Raw genomic sequence first — 17,038 nt, 5'->3', positions numbered from 1 at the left:
CCCTGGGATCAGCGGAGCCGGGAGGCCTCACCACCCCGGGATCAGCGGAGCCGCGAAGCCTGATGGCTGGGGGCGGGGGGCTCTGTCCAGAGCCCAGCCAGAGCGAAGGCCTGGGTCCCAGGTGCAAGAGAAAAACTGGTGCCAGCAGCCAAGGAAAGGGAAGGCCTATTGCACGAATCTCTTCGTGCAACAGGCCTCTAGTCCATATAAAAAAAGCCTAAGCAACCATTACAGCTGAACAAGCAGAATGATTTGTCACTATGATGCACACTGACCACCAGGGGGCAGATGCTCGACACAGGAGCTGACCCCTGGTGGTCAGTGTACTCCCACAGGTGGAGTGCTGCTCAGCCAGAAGCTGGGCTCATGGCTGGCTGGTGAGTGCAGCAGTGGTGACAAGAGCCTCTCCCGCCTCCATGGCAGCACTAAGGAGCAGCGAGCCAACCGGTAAGGAGCTTGCCGCTAAGAAGCAGCAAGCTGAGCGGTAAGGAGTGAGCAGGCAGGCAGTAAGGAGCGAGGGATCCCCGACTGTGAGAGGAATGTCCGACTGCCAGCTTAGGCCCAATCCCCCAGGCCTAAGCCAGGCCTCAGTCGGGCCTAAGCCAGCAGTCGGACATCCCCCAAGGGGTCCCAGACTGTGAGAGGGCACAAGCGGGGCTAAGGGTGCCCCCCCCCATCCCCAGTGCACGAATTTCATGCACTGGGCCTTTAGTCAATATAATAAAAGGCCTGGTACAAGCTGCCTTCCTTTCAGCCTAGAAAATATACCAATTCCAAGCTAATAGAGTAGAATCAAACTTCATGTTTACATAACAGATATACTCAAAGGAAGCCCTAGCTTTATTAGAAAATAGACAAAATCTCCTAAAAGTAAATGGACTGAAATTAAAACTCGAATAGTGCTTCTGATAAAACATTAACTATTGTTTGTTTACGACATAAGACAGACAAAACTTTCAAAATTCAAAAACAGTTAATATTTTTTCAGCTTTATTGAAGTATAATTGACAAGTTAAATATTTTGAAAAGGTAAAAAGAGCCCTGGCCAGGTTGCTCAGTTGGTTAGAGTGTTGCCAAGGTTTCGGGTTCAATCCCCCATCAGGGCACATACAGGAATCAACCGATGCATGCACAAATTGGAATAACAAAATAATGTTTTTTTCTCTCTCCCTTCTTCTCTCTCTAAATTAATTAATAATTTTTAAAAAGAATTATGGGGCATTAAAAAAAAAAGAAAGAAAAGGCAAAAAGAACTAATAAAGTTGTCAGGTATCAATTATTTTTAAACTTATAGGTAAGAGTTTTACCAACACTCTTCAAACCAAAAAACACAACAAAATTTTAAAAGTATAGATTTTTCAAGATATTAAACCCAAGATTTCTCCCTTCTTCAAATCCTCTAAATTCAAATTATGAGAAATAATTCACTCTGGCCACTGGGAACATTTCTTCTGCCCAGTGACATAATCAGAAAATTTATTTCTTCTATTATTTAACTTATTCACTCCCAGGAATAAGCAAGAGGATACAATTTCCGCAGAAGCCTATGACTGAGGCATAATTAAATTTATAATATGAGAAATTTAGCTCTAGCCTGTTTGACTCAGTGGATGGAGCATCAGTCTGCAGACCGAAAGGTACCAGGTTAAATTCCGGTCAAGGGCACATGCCTATGTTGCTGGCTCAATCCCCAGTAGGGGGTGTGCAGGAAGCAGCCAATCAATAATTCTCTCTCATCATAGATGTTTCAGTCTCTCTCTCCCTCTCCCTTCCTCTCTCTGAAATCAATAAAAATATTTTTAAAAAAGAAAAGAAATTTAAGCACTTAGGAAAGTCCTGATGGTAGGGGAAAATGAGCCACTTTTTGGCCTAAAGAACAAATTTTAGATCTCTAAGGCAGATTTGAAGAAGAATTTATCCAGGAATCAGTATCCTCCAAAGCTGGACAGGGAGGAAGTGTGGGAAACACAGCTTTTCTAAAAGGATGAAAGGTGTCACTCAGAGTCATTCTGGTTTCCTGAGGAAGGGAAGGAGACACTGAGACATCTTGTTTTGTGCGTTTTAGATCTTCCTTGTTTTCCACCATTAGTAGCTGTTCTATCTCCTCTTTCAAAGATAAACTTGCTTGAAATTCCTGTTTGGGTATCATAAGGTGTTCTTTCTGGCCTATTCTCTGGTCCTCCAACCCCTCTGATTCAGGGCAAACGACTTTGTTACTGGAATCCTCATGGACTTCCTGCTCTATGTGAGGTAAATGTGGAGGCTCTGTTGTAATTTGCTTACTCTCAGCTTCTTCTTTCAGCAAATGTACATTCTCATGAGATGTAAAACTTGGAGCTTTATCTAGCCTAGATTTTTCACAAAGTAAGACACCCCTTACTTTTTCCTCTTTCTTTGCTGTCTCTGTCATGGATTTCTTTGGATGGAGCAGTGTCCTTATGAGGAGGCCCTGTGCATTCATCCTGTATTCTTTTGTAGCTCTCTCTCTGCGCTGCTTCTGGAAGTCCCTGAGTTGAAGCAGTTCCTCTGGAAGTTCCATACACGTAGGCTAAGAAAAGAAATTGAACACAAATCTCCTATAATTAAACTTCTGATCATGCCTTAAAATCACTTCTGCTATACTTAACAGTATTTGGCAAGTTAAGTTCTATCCAAATGTATTCTTATAGTACCCTCTAGTGTCTTTAACTGTAGTAGTACTACTTTTCAAGTAACAAATATTTTGAATCCAGTTTTGTGTGTGTCTTTGTGTGTGTATGTATCAGGATTATACAGTGAGCCCAGCTGGTGTGACTCAGTGGTTGAGCGTCGACCTATGAACCAGGTGGTCACGGTTCAATTCTTGGACAGGGCACATGCCCAGGTTGTGGGCTTGATCCCCAGTAAGGAGTGTTCAGGAGGCAATCAATCGATGATTCTCTCTCATCATTGATCTCTCTCTCTCTCTCTCTCTGCTCTCTGAAATCAATAAAAAATTTTTTTTAAAAAGAAATAGAAAATGCCCTCTTTGTTGCAGGAGGTAAATAATTTTCCCAGGTTGCCTGCCTTTGCCTTTTTTCACTATCTTTTCACCATACAAAAAAATTGTAAGTCAAATTTATTAAATTTTATTTAAGAGTTCTGAGTATTTCTTTGTTGCATAGAAAAACACATACACCTACAACTCCATAGCAAAAGAGCAAATAATCCAAATAAAAAATGAGCAAAGAGTCTGGCCAGGAGGCTCAGTTGGTTGTCCCATACACCAAAAGGTTGTAGGTTTCATGTAGGTTTCATTCCAGGTCAGGGCACATACCTTGGTTTCAGATTCAATCCCAGTCTGGGAAGCAACCGATCTATGTCTCTTTCTTCTCTCTCTCTCTCTCTCTCTCTCTCTCAAATCAATAAAACATATCCTTGGATGAGGATTTTTTTAAAATGAACTAAAGACCTGAACTGACATTTTCCCAAAGAAGGCATTCATTTTTTTAAATATATATTTTAGTGATTTTTTTACAGAGAGAAAGAGAGAGGGATAGAGAGTTAGAAACATCGATGAGAGAGACGCATCGATCAGCTGCTTCCTGCACACCTCCCACTGGTGATGTGCCCACAACCAAGGTACATGCCCTTGGCCGGAATCAAACCTGGGACCTTTCAGTCTGCAGGCTGGCGCTCAATCCATTGAGCCAAACCGGTTAGGGCTACAAAGAAGGCATTCAAATGGCTGTAAGTATATGAAAAGATGCTCTGATAACACTAATCATCAGGAAAATGCAAATCAAAACCACAATAAGATATCACCTCATACCTGTTAGGATAGCTATTATAAAAAAGATAAGAGATAATAGTGCTTGGGGGTGGGGGGAGTGGTATGTGGAGAAAAAGGAATTCTCATACAGTGTTCATGGGAATGTAAATTGGTATAGCCATGATCAAAAGCAGTATGGCAGTTCCTCAAAAAATTAAAACTAAAATTACCATATGGTTCAGCAATCCCACATCTGGTATATATCCAAAGGGAATAAAATCACTGTCTTGAAGGGATATCAGCAATCTCGTTAACACTGCATTATTCACAATAGCTAAGGCATGGAAACAACCCAAGTGTCTATCAAGGGATGAATGAATTAAGAAGATGTGTCTATATGTACATACAATGAAAAGAAGGAAATCCTGCCGTTTGTGACAATGTGGATGAACATGGAGGGTATTGTGCTAAGTAAAATAAGCCAGACAGAGAAAGACAAATACTGTATGCTATTACTTAAATGTGTGGAATCTTTAAAAAAAGCTAAATTTTATAGAAGCAGAGAATAGAATGGTGGTTGCCAGGAGTTGGGGGAAATGGAGAGATAGTTCAAAGGGTACAAACTTTCAGTTATAAGTAGTTTCTAATTAATGTACAGCATGGTTATTTATTATAGCTAATAATTCGATATTGTATACTTGAAATTTGCTGAGAGTAGATCTTAAGCATTCTCAGCATACATACACACTAAGTAACAATGTGAGATAAGGATGTGTTAATTATCTTGATCTCAGAAGCATTCCACCAGCGTATATGTACTAGTATACTTTAAATATATACCATTAATTTTTTCAATTATTTCTCAATAAAATTGCAGGGAAAGAAAGAAAAGTATTCCTTATGTAAGATTATTTTTTAAATTGTTTTCCCCCCCAATTTTATAATTCCATTTTTTACAAAAATACTCGATCCATGGAGTTTGTTTCAGTGTAATGAAAGAGATAGCAATTCAATTCTGAATTCTCCTCCCCCACAGTGGTTAGTCATTTGCCTAAGGTCATTTTCAGAATAATTATCTTTCTTTCTCATGGATTGAAAAGTCTACCTTTATCATAACCATCTTGGCAGATATAAATTGGATCTATTTTTGGGTTTTATATTCTTTTTTTTTTTTTTTTAAATATGGAACGCGCCTGACCAGTTTGGCTCAGTGGATGGAGCGTTGACCTGCGGACTGAAGGGTCCCGGGTTCGATTCCGGTCAAGGGCATGTACCGTGGTTGCAGGCACATTCCCAGGGGGCAGTGTGCAGGAGGCAGCTGATCGATGTTTCTAACTCTCTATTCCTCTCCCTTCCTCTCTGTAAAAAATCAATAAAATATATTTAAAAAAAAATATGGAACGCTTCACGAATTTGCGTGTCATCCTTGCGCAGGGGCCATGCTAATCTTCTCTGTATCATTCCAATTTTAGTATATGTGCTGCCGAAGCGAGCACGGTTTTCTATTCTTTTCCACTGGTCTTCCTAAACCGGTACTGTCGCAAACTGTTTTATTTGGTTTAGACTTATATGTTTTACTTATGGTTATTGATCTCTATAAACTCTATAATCAGTTTGCCTAAATAATACTGTTGTTAATATTTTTATTGGAATAGAGTTAAAGTTAAAAGTTAATTTAGATAACTAAAAATATTTAGTGTCTCCATTCAAGTTCTCTTTTATCTCATTCAGTAATATTTTAACATTTTCTTCATCTCTATATTACACATTTCTTGTTAGACTTATTTCTGGGTAATCTACCTTTTTTGTTACAATTACAAATTGATGTTTTCTTTCATTTTCTAGCTGTGTATATGGGTATGAGAAAGCTATTTTTTATGTCATACTTTTTCACCACTTTACTAAATTCTCTTTTTGTTTGGAGTGTTTTTTTTCAGTTGATTCTCTTCAGGTTTCCTGTGTATCATAGGCATGTCATAATTCTAATTTCTCCTATTCAATTTTTATAGTTTATAGATTTTTTTAAATTCCATTGCCTAATAACTCCAAAAAATATTAAAGTAGTATGGCTGGCATGGCTCAGGGTTGAGTATGGACCTATGAACAAGGAGGTCACAGTTTGATTCCGGTCAGGGCGCATGCCCAGGTTTAGGGCTCAATCCCCAGTAGGGGGCGAGCAGGAGGCATCCGATCGAAGACACTTCTCATTATTGATGTTTCTCTCTCTCCCTCTCCCTTCTTCTCTAAAGTCAATAAAAAAAAATGTATTTTAAAAAAGCTTTAAAAATATTAAAGTAATGGTAATATTCACCATTTAAATTTTTTTCTTTATATTAATGGGAATGCTTTTAGTGTTCCTAAACATTATGTAGTCTTCTTGCTTGAGAAAATTTTATCATGTTGAAGTATCTATTCCAACTTTAATTAATATTGTATGTAAAGTAATATAAATGTTTCTAGCATTAAACAGTGAGAGCAAAATACAAAAAAGTTATAAAATTGTTGTTGGTTTTACATGATAAATAAAAAACATTAAAATTATCCAGTAAAACAAGGTATGCAAGGATTTTTATGTTTTGTTGCTGCTGTTGCTATTAAACAGTGAGAGCAGAATACAAAAAAGTTGTATTTTTATTTTTTATTTTTTTTTGGCATTCATGAGATAGTCATAAGACTTTCTTGGCTCTAGTAAAATGGAGAATTTCCTAACATTAAACTATGCTTGCAAATAGAATCCAGCAACACATTAAAAGAAAAGTGAAATACATCTAGTGGGGTTCATACCCAAAATGCTAATATTGTATTTAAGATTCTGCATCAGAATTTCTAACGGAGAATCCAACAACCTGCAAACTTTTTTGTGTAAGGAGCCAAACAGTAAATATTTTGGCCTTCTAAGCCACAAACCAACTCCATTGCATACTTTTTTTTTTTTAAATAATCCCTTAAAACTGTAAAAACCATTCTTAGTTTGTGAGCTATACCAAAAGAGGCCAGGGGTTAAGTTAGGTGTTAAGGGCAACATTTTCTCAACTCCTGGTCTATAATTTTTCTTATATTGTACTGGCATCATAAAAATAACTAATGAAATCTTAAATTTAATCATTCTTTGATAGAAATATTCATTGGAAACATAATATTGTGAAAAATGCTCAAGGACATGGATTAAGCCCAAGCTATAGCCTCTTCAAAAATATTTATTACTGCCCTAGCCGGTTTGCCTCAGTGGATAGAGCATCAGTCTGCGGACTAAAGGGTCCCAGGTTCAATTCCGGTCATGGGCACATGCCCAGGTTGTGGGCTCGATCCCCAGTAGGGGGCGTGCAGGAAGCAGCTGATCAGTGATTCTTTCTCATCATTGATGTTTCTATCTCTCTCTCCTACTCCCTTCCTCTCTGAAATCAATAAAAATATATTTAAAAAAATAGTTATCACCAAGTCTGCCTGGTGAGATTTGCTGTGGCTGTGGATATCACTCCATGAGGAATAAGGCAGAAGCAGAAGTCCTCAAGACACAGCCACAAAGAGCTGCACCTACCTCCATGCCTCCCAGCCAGTCTGCAGACCCATCTCGGTAGGTGTTTAGGTACCCATCTACCAGGGTGGTTAGGTCAGACATCATCTCATCCAGGAGTACCAAGCGAAGGGGTAGCAGGTAGGTGGCTTCTAGGGCCAAAATTTTTAGCAAGGAGGGTGAAAGAGGTCGTGTGAACCACACTTCCGTATTTTCCTAGAGGCATCAAAACAATTTTCTCTGAATAATAAGCAAAACGTTAAAGAAAATAACTGTAAGGAAAGAAAATAACTGTTTATGTAAGTGCTGTTTAACTTAAAATACTATTACTGTCATTTCCCTCAATTATTACCTTCTACTTTCACACTATGGCTAGCCTTCTGAGCACACACACACATACACACTTTATGATTCAGGGAGGACAGAGGGAGGGAGGAAGGAAGGGGAGAGAGAGAGAGTGAGAGAGAGAGGGAAGAGGGAAGAAGGAAGAAAAGATAAGAAGGAGGGAGAAGGAGAGAAAGATAAATCAGGACTTATTTAAAACTGGAGGCAGCAGATTTGGTTACATGGCCAAAACTATAGCCAAATGATCTAGATCCCAGTTTAGCATGAGAGACAATCAGGAGCTAAATAAAATCTACCTTACATTGGGATAAATAATTGGAATTATTTTTGTCCTATCACTTAGTCCAAATTCCCAACCTAATCACCCTCTTGTCCGTTTAACAATGTATTTCAGAATGCTTTTAAATTGACAGACAACAAATCTGGATCCTGGCTCTTATCCACTTAAGCCCACAAACGAACTGTTCCCATTTGGAACAACTAAGATTTTAGCAATGCTCATATGCTTACATGGCACCTGTCATTTCTCTATAGAATATGTTAATGACCTCACTCAGAAAGCACTTGAAAAAAACTAATTCATATGGGACATCCTTTAATACTCACCTGAATCAGTTTTTGTTTCTCTTCCAGAAAGGAGAGATATTTAGGGGCTACTTTAAGATGTCTGATTAAACTCTCCTGTAAGGTACTGATGCAGTTTGGAAGAAAGCCGCCTGTTTCCATGGAAAACTGAAGGACATCTGCCACCTGTGGCATTAAAAAAAGACAAACAGACCAATCTGTAGAATATATACACAGAGCTATCTCCTGGCAGAAATAGTACAAGTATACAGTATTTAGATAAATGTCTTTAAATACCATTTTCCCCAATGACCCACATGAAAATTTAAAGTTGTACAGTCAACTTATTCTGAAAAGTAGGAGGAAAAAAGAAAAAGAAAAATGATTACCCAATTTTAATGTGTACTTGTCTACTTTCTTTTCCACTTCTTTTATTTGACTGCCTTACGGTTATTTAATATTATTTTTTAAATATAATTTTATTGATTTCAGAGAGGAAGGAAGAGGGAGAGAGAGATAGAAACATCCATGAGGAGAATCATGGTGGATCGGCTGGCTCCTGCAAGTCCCCCACTGGGGATCGAGCCACCAACCCAGGCATGTGTCCTTGACCGGAATCGAACCTGGGACCTTTCAGTTTGCAGGCCGACACTCTAGCCACTGAGCCAAACCAGCCAGGGCTATTTATTATTTTTTGGTGCCTTTGAGAAATGGGGAAAGGAAGATAAAATTCAAGAATTATTTTGCCAGGCCACAGTGGCTCGGTTGGTTGAGTGTCATCCTGTGCACCTGCCGGGAGCTGGTCCATGCTTGCTGTTTCAAGGGACCTGGCATATATGGCATACTGTTCTTAATATGTTTGCTCACCTTCTAGGCACTATGTGTTTTAACCAAGGTCTCTGAGAAAGGTTGTTTCCCCAGGTAGGGATTTTCCCCTGAAGTTAGGGAGGGAATAAAACCTCTTAACTAAGTGCCAGGTGGGTAATTAATCACTTTAACTACGAACAATCATGCTTAAGCTACATAATCTTTACTCCCTGGAATGGAGATAAGAAACGCCCTAACCTTTGAAATAGAGATTGATAGGATTGAATCAACTGGTATAAATACAGATGTAATAAGACAGCAAGACACAGAACTTGGAACACAGGACTTAGAAGACAGAACCGAGAGAGACAGAAATTGGCACAGAACCTACACAGAACGTTCTCTAGAGACAGAAGAACTTCGCTGGAGAAAACATGGCAAAAGATCCTGGACAGAAACTGGCCTCAGAACCTAGAGACAGAACCTAGCGAGAGAACATAGCAAAAGATCCTGGACTGAACCTGACTACAGAAATTGGCAAGAGAACCTGACTAGAACCTGGTGACTGAACCTGGCTGGAGAACCTGGACAGAACCTGGCTGGAGAACCTAGCGAGGGAACATGGCTACAGAACCTGGCTGGAGAACCTGGAGAACCTGGCTGGAGAACCTAGCAAGAGACCATGGACACAGAACCTGGCTGGAGATCCGAACCAGAACTTCGCTGGAGATCCAGACCAGAACTTGGCAGGAGATCCTGGCTAGGCTGCTGATCAACTGAACGCTGTCTCCGTGTCATTCCTTCTTCGCCGACTCCGTCCACACCTTTGGGGACCCCTGGACCCGCTGGGGTTGGACCCCAGCATGCACCAAAAAGTTGCTGCTTCTATTCCTGATCAGGGCACATACCTGGGTTGTGGGTTTGATCCAATGTTGGGGAACATATGGAAGGCAATCCCTCGGCAAACTCTCTTTCTCTCTCTCTAAGCATCTCCTTAGGTGAGGATTTCAAAAAAACATAATTATTTTTATTACATACTAGAGGCCTGGTGCACAGATTCATGCACTGGTGGGGTCCCTCGGCCTGGCCTGCGGGGATTGGGCTGAAACCAGTTTTCTGACATCCCCCGTGGTGTCCCGGATTGTGAGAGGGCAGTTCTCAGGTGATGCACCCTGGAATCGATCTCCCTCCTCTCTGGTTCCGGGTGCATAACCCAAGAACTGCAGCTGCCAAGTCACTGCAGCTCAGTAGCTCCTGTGTTGAGTGTTGAGTGTCTGCCCCTGGTGGTCATTGTGTATCAGAGCTACCGGTTGGACAGTCAAATGGTTGGATGGTCGCTAAGGCTTTTTATATATATAGATTAGCAACTGTGGTAAAGTTTTGGTAAGGAAAGCTTAAAAATTAAGAATTAAGCCCTGACGGTATGACTCAGTGGTTGAGCATTAACTCATGAACCAATAGGTCACAGTTCAATGCCTGGTCAGGGCACATGCCTGAGTGTGCAGCCAATAGATGATTCTCTCTCATCATTGATGCTTCTAACCCCCTCTCCCTCTTTCCTCCTCTCTCTGAAATCAATAAAAAAACATATTTTTAAAAATGTGAAATAATTATTTACCTGTGTGTGATAGGTTATATAATGGCCACCAAAGATATCTACATCCTAATTACTGGAACATATGAATGTTATTTTATGCAACAAATGGACTTTGAAGCTGTAATAAGTTAAGGATCTTGAGATGGGAATATTATCTTGAATTATCAGGATAGACCCTGAATGTAATCACGTGTTCTTATGAGAGGGAAGCAGAAGGAGATCATACTATGGCAGCAGACTTTGGAGTGATGCACTTTTAAGATGCAATAAGAATAAACCAAAGAATATAAGTGAAAACTGAAAAAGCAAGAAATCAGTCTCTCCCCCATCAGTCTCCAGAAGAAACCAGCCCTGCTGACACCTTGACTATAGCCCAATATAAATGATTTCAGACTTCTAATCTCCAGAACTGTAAGAGAGTAAATTAATGTTGTTGTGTTTTTTTAAAGATTTTAAAAAATTGATTTTTAGAGAGAGAAAGGGAGAGGGAGAGAAACAACGTGAGAGCATAACATCAATCTACTGCCTCCCAAATGCCCCCCACTGGGGACCTAACCCTAATCCTACACTCTAACCCACAACCCAGGCATGTGCCCTAACTGGGAATCAAATTGGCAACTCTTCATGCATGGGACAACACCCATCCAATTGAGCCACACTGGCCAGGGCAAATTAATGTTATTTAAGTCCCTAAATTTGAATTTGTTACAACAGCAACAGGAAACTAATACATTGTGCTAAGGAAAACAAATTAGAAAAACTCTCAATACCTGCTTCTTTCACTATGAAAATCTAAGAAGAAAAGTATGGAAATATATGCCAGTGTCTTTATTACACACAATCAAGAAGCCTGATGGCCTCAAGGGAACAATGAGCAATTCTCTTACGTTTTGGAATAAGCACAAAAGCAATCTCTATAGAGTGAAAGATCCTGAAAGAAGGCCCAAAAGAACATGTAAATGAGCTGATATACACAGGGCAAACTGAGTCACACACAAAAAAACACAAAAAATTAAAATTTTAGGAATTTGTTAAAAATTGGCCAACTCAATAGTTTAACCCCTCTCCAAAGGCTCTAGGTCTTATATATTCACTATTTCACTTTCACTGGCATAAACCTAGAAGAACCTAAGAAAGCATAATGAAAACTAATGGTTTTCCTGCTCTCACAGCCAAACCAGCCCTAAGAGATAGTATTGTCTAAGAATTTCTCATTTATCTAGGGTCCTTTAGAGCAGAGGAAAATCATATATCTTTAGGCTATGTTGTGCCAAAAGAGGCTTTTTCACATATCTAGGACGACCTGCATCCTTGAGCTAGATGCCAACTAGACACTAGCCTTAACTGGTACATATGTGGTAAAGGCAGAGGTGTGATTGTTCACCTCATACTGAAGGTCTCATCTCAGACTTCTGAATGACCCCACAATTGTTTGTTTCTGAATATTATTTACTAGAGTACAGAGCAAATTCTGGAGCAAAATGAGGGGAAAATACCAAATACTTTTAAGTAACTTTTCTGCAGTAATTTTATAGTTCACCAAATGATCCCACACATTGTACAAACATCTTACATGAGAAATGAACAGGAATGGGGCACAGACACATAAAGACTTTCAACAACTCATCAGACAAGGCCTATTTTCTACAGGAGCTACGTACAGTAGATTAAATCCAATGTTTCCCTGCATGTACCTGTGTGTCAAAGACATTATTCAGCCAAATTCCATACTGATGAGAGAGGCAATCAGAAAGCCAACGACAATCATGGATAACCTAAGGCATTAGAAGACAGAGACAGAGTAATTAGAACCTGGCTACTAGTTTTATTAGCAGAGCAATCAGCTTACACACTCACCTTCAAAATTTTCTTGTCTTCTAATACCATCTGCAGTCCATTGTTGAAAGCACGATTTCCCAGAAGGAAAATGTCAAATAAATAGACACGGCTGTTTGTGGCCACCTACAATAAATCATGCAGTCACACATGTTATTAGCATAAGGAAGAACTAGGGAAAGGGATCTGAAGATCAAGAAAGACATGTGATAAAATATTTAACATCCTCACTTTTAAAGTAAATTATAGGCATTCAATATTCTTAGAGAAAAATGGGTTTAAATTGATCCTACATAAAAAAATAAATAAAAAAGGAGGAAACCAAGATGGCGGCATAGGTAAACACCTGAAATTGCTGCCTCGCACAACCATTTCAAAAATACAACTAAAAGACAAAATGGACATCATCCAGAACCACAGGAAGGCTGGCTGAGTGGAAATTCTACAACTAGAAGGAAAGAGAAAAGCACACTGAGACTTGCGGAAGTAAAGTGCAGAGGTACGGAGGCGCACACGGAAAGGGCTGGCAACTGAGGACACTGTTGTCTTTTTCAATCGGGAGGAGTCTCAAGCTCCAAACTGCTCTGAACTCCAGTTCTGGGCAAGTCTCTGGGGACCCAGACTCATATGGGGAGAAACTGGACTGTCTGGCTTCGGGTGGAACTTGAGGGCGGCTTTCTCTCAGAGGTGCTTGCAGCGATTACCTTGGAACACTGAGACCCGGAGCCTCTTAGGGCAGGGCTGAGGATCAGCCATAGCTGTTTGCTCCGCCCTGTTGACTCCCTGAGACCCCGCCCCACCCTAGCTGTGTGCAGCGGCTTTTGCATATGAATGGCCTGGCCCTTTGCAATCTAAAATTACCTAACAAACTGCAGCTGGATCAGAGAGACCCAGAACATCCAAAAGAAGGCCCAAGGTCCCACAGCAGCTTGCCTTGCTTCACAGCTGGGCCTCATCTGGGCACCTCCAAATCCCAAATAAAGAAGAGGAATCTGCATATCTCTCCATAGCTCCTGCTGGGTAGCCTCAGGAAGAGCCTAAATTAGCACCTCCTTAGAGATTCAAGAGCCAGTATACCCAGTGGTCAGAGTGGGACCATCCAGATTACAAATCCTCAGATCCATAAGAGACACACTCAGGGGGCAGACTCAGTGAGCACCAAAGCTCCACTGAAGCAAGTCTTGCCCCATAAGGGTGTCTTCAGCAAGAAGTTCTCCCACCATAGACACAGCTGATTCTCACAGCCAATTGGCCTGGAGGTCAATTCCTCCCAGTGATACCAACAACAATCAAGGCTTAACTACAACAAAACTGTGCACACAGCCCACAAAAGGGTGCACCAAGAGTATCCACCTCAGGTAATTGGGGAGGCTGAGCCACTGGGCCCTATAGGACACCTAGCCCAGAAAGCCACTCTATCAACACAGGAAAGCAGCCAAAATGCGGACAAAGAAACAGGTCACAAATGACAGAAATGGAAGAAAGCAAACTACTGGATATAGAGTTAAAAACCACGGTTATAAGGTTTTTCAAGAATTTTCTAGAAACTGCTAATAAATTTAATGAGACCCTCAAGAAATCTAGTGGGACCTTCAAGGATATGAAAAAGGACCAACTTGAAATTAAGCATACACTGACTGAAATAAAGAATATTATACAGAGATCTAACAGCTCACTAGAGGATCGCAAGAATCAAGTCAAAGATTTGAAATACAAAGAAGCAAAAAACACCCAACCAGAAAAGCAAAAAAAAAAAAAAAAAAAAAAAAGAATCCAAAAATACGAAGGTAGTGTAAGGTGTAAGGAGCCTCTGGGACAACTTCAAGCGTACCAACATCCGAATTATGGGGGTGCTAGAAGAAGAGAAAGAGCAAGATATTGAAAACCTATTTGAAGAAAAAATGACAGAAAACTTCTTCTACCTGGTGAAAGAAATAGACTTCCAAGTCCAGGAGGTGCAGAGAACCCCAAACAAAAGGAATCCAAAGAGGACCACACCAAGACACATCATAATTAAAATGCCAAGAGCAAAAGACAAAGAGGGAATCTTAAAAGCAGCAAGAGAAAAACAATTACCTACCTACAAGGGAGTACCCATACGATTGTCAGCTGATTTCTCAACAGAAACTATGCAGGCCAGAAGGAAGTGGCAAGAAATATTCAAAGTGATGAATACCAAGAACCTACAACCAAGATTACTTCACCCAGCAAAGCTATCATTCAGAATTGAAGGTCAGATAAAGAGCTTCACAGATAAGAAAAAGCTAAAGGAGTTCATCACCACCAAGCCAGTATTATATGAAATGCTGAAAGGTATCCTTTAAGAAGAGGAAAAAGAAGAAAAAGGTAAAGATACAAATTATGAACAACAAATACATATCTATCAACAAGTGAATCTAAAAATCAAGTGAATAAAAAATCTGATGAACAGAATAAACTGGTGAATATATAATAGAATCTGGGGCATAGAAAGGGAGTGGACTGACAATTCTCGGGGGGGGGGGGGAGGGTGTGGGGGGTGCGGGAAGAGACTGGACAAAAATTGTACACCTATGGATGAGGACAGTTGGGGTGGGGGTACGGGCAAAGGGTGGGGTGGGAACCAGGTGGCAGGGACCTATGGGGGGAAAAAAGAGGAACAAATGTAATAATCTGAACAATAAAGATTTAATTTTTTTTTAAAAAGGCACTATAACTGTGATTTTTCAAAAGAAATGAAACAGACAATCTGGTTATTTAGCCTTTCACTTTTTACTATCCCAACTTTAATTTTTATCAATCTCACCTATAGCATTCTAATACCCTAGGGATTACAGGTTTAAGGGGAATATGAACAATATATTTTGTTGTTAAAACACAAAATGCATTTTATTTTTTTAGTTCCATAGTAATCATGAATGTGCTAGGTATCACATGAAATTACTCATAAGAGAAGATCCCTGTTCCTCATCAGTATAAAACAGGCAACAAATACACTGGCACAAATGGCAGGAACACTGTTTTTATACATCAATTTTATACAATCGTAAGAATTCTAGATTGTTTTTCTTCATAAAAGCCACAAAAGCTGTACAGCTGGATAATCAACTGAGTCAGAGAGTAAAAGGCCAAAAAGGATCTAAGAAGGTCTAGAGAGGCAACCACATGACATTTTGATGCCATCTTTGTCATTTCAGGAGCTAACTATTGTTACAGCTACAATTGCCAGACCTACCTGTACCCATTCTCAAATCCTTCATGATGTTTGCTAGAATTTGACACCTAAATAATCAATCTCTGCTCTTTCCCCCTACATCTTTAAACATAAAAATTGAATAGACACTAAAAGTTTAGAAAATAATTCTCTGCTAGACTTTAAACTCTATGAGAGAAGAGATTATGTCAAATTTACCAGTATACATGCAACTAGAACAGAGTCAGGCACATGGATGGGCGTTATACATTTCTTCAGTGAATCAACGCATGCCATACAATTCTCCTTTCCTTTTTTTTTCATATGCAAAAAACGTACATGGCTCCAATAATATGCATTCAAATCTATAGCCTGCTTTTTCCATTCATGAACTTTCAAATAGTTTTCTATATTGCATTTGTCATCAATTTCTGGCATCCATAAAGAAGTTATAAAATATACTGTAACTTCTATTATTAACCATTTAAGTAGTTTCTGATTTTTATTGTCATAAATGATGCCAGGGTGAATAGATACTCACATATTTTTCTTCATATTTTGAAGACAGATTCCTAGAAGTGGCCCTGAGAAGTAGGCCAAAGGATATAAAAAAATCTTTGAGTCTCAACAACGATTTGCTACCTTCATCTTATTTTTTTAATTAAATCTTTATTGTTCAGATTATTACATTTGTTCCTCTTTTTTCCCCCCAAAACTCCCCTCCACCCAGTTACCACCCCACCCTTCACCCTTACTCCCCACCCACTGTCCTCATTCATAGGCGCGCGATTTTTGTCCAGTCTCTTCCCGCATCCCCCACACCCCTTTCCGCCCCCCAAGAATAGCCAGTCCATTCCCTTTCTATGCCCCTGATTCTACTATAATCACCAGTTCATTCTGTTCATCAGATTATGTATTCCCTTGATTTTTAGATTCACTTGTTGATAGATGTGTATTTGTTGTTCATAATTTGTATCTTTACCTTTTTCTTCTTCTTCCTCTTCTTAAAGGATACCTTTCAGCATTTCATATAATACTGGTTTGGTGGTGATGAACTCCTTTAGCTTTTCCTTATCTGTGAAGGTCTTTATCTGACCTTCAGTTGTGAGTGATAGCTTTGCTGGATAAAGTAATCTTGGTTGTAGGTTCTTGGTATTCATCACTTTGAATATTTCTTGCCATTCCCTTCTGGCCTGCAAAGTTTCTGTTGAGAAATCAGCTGACAGTCGTATGGGTATTCCCTTGTAGGTAACTGAGTTTCTTTCTCTTGCTGCTTTTAAGAGTCTCTCTTTGTCTTTTGCTCTTGGCATTTTAATTATGATGTGTCTTGGTGTGGTCCTCTTTGGATTCCTTTTGTTTGGGGTTCTCTGCACTTCGTGGACTTGGAAGTCTATTTCTTTCACCAGGTAGGGGAAGTTTTCTGTCATTATTTCTTCAAATAGGTTTTCAATATCTTGCTCTCTCTCTTCTTCT

General features: G+C 39.7%; 1 protein-coding gene across 1 annotated transcript in view; it reads right to left on the bottom strand.

Moving 5' to 3' along the window:
* Nucleotides 1–985: 985 nt before the first annotated feature.
* Nucleotides 986–17,038, bottom strand: part of EXD1 (exonuclease 3'-5' domain containing 1) — a 47,693-nt gene continuing 31,640 nt past the window's right edge. The window contains exons 8-12 of the mRNA XM_081112936.1: nt 12,415–12,519; nt 12,252–12,332; nt 8,196–8,339; nt 7,269–7,460; nt 986–2,548 (exon numbers count right to left, since the gene is read on the bottom strand). Coding sequence (XP_080969062.1) covers nt 1,892–2,548; nt 7,269–7,460; nt 8,196–8,339; nt 12,252–12,332; nt 12,415–12,519 — 1,179 coding nt within the window. The 3' untranslated portion in view covers nt 986–1,891. The remainder of the gene's footprint in view (nt 2,549–7,268; nt 7,461–8,195; nt 8,340–12,251; nt 12,333–12,414; nt 12,520–17,038) is intronic.

The sequence above is a fragment of the Myotis nattereri genome (genome assembly GCF_964212035.1).
Source record: "Myotis nattereri genome assembly, chromosome: 1".
Lineage (NCBI taxonomy): Eukaryota > Metazoa > Chordata > Mammalia > Chiroptera > Vespertilionidae > Myotis > Myotis nattereri.
The sequence above is the reverse complement of the archived record's forward strand: the minus strand, read 5'-3'. Positions and strand labels throughout refer to the sequence as shown.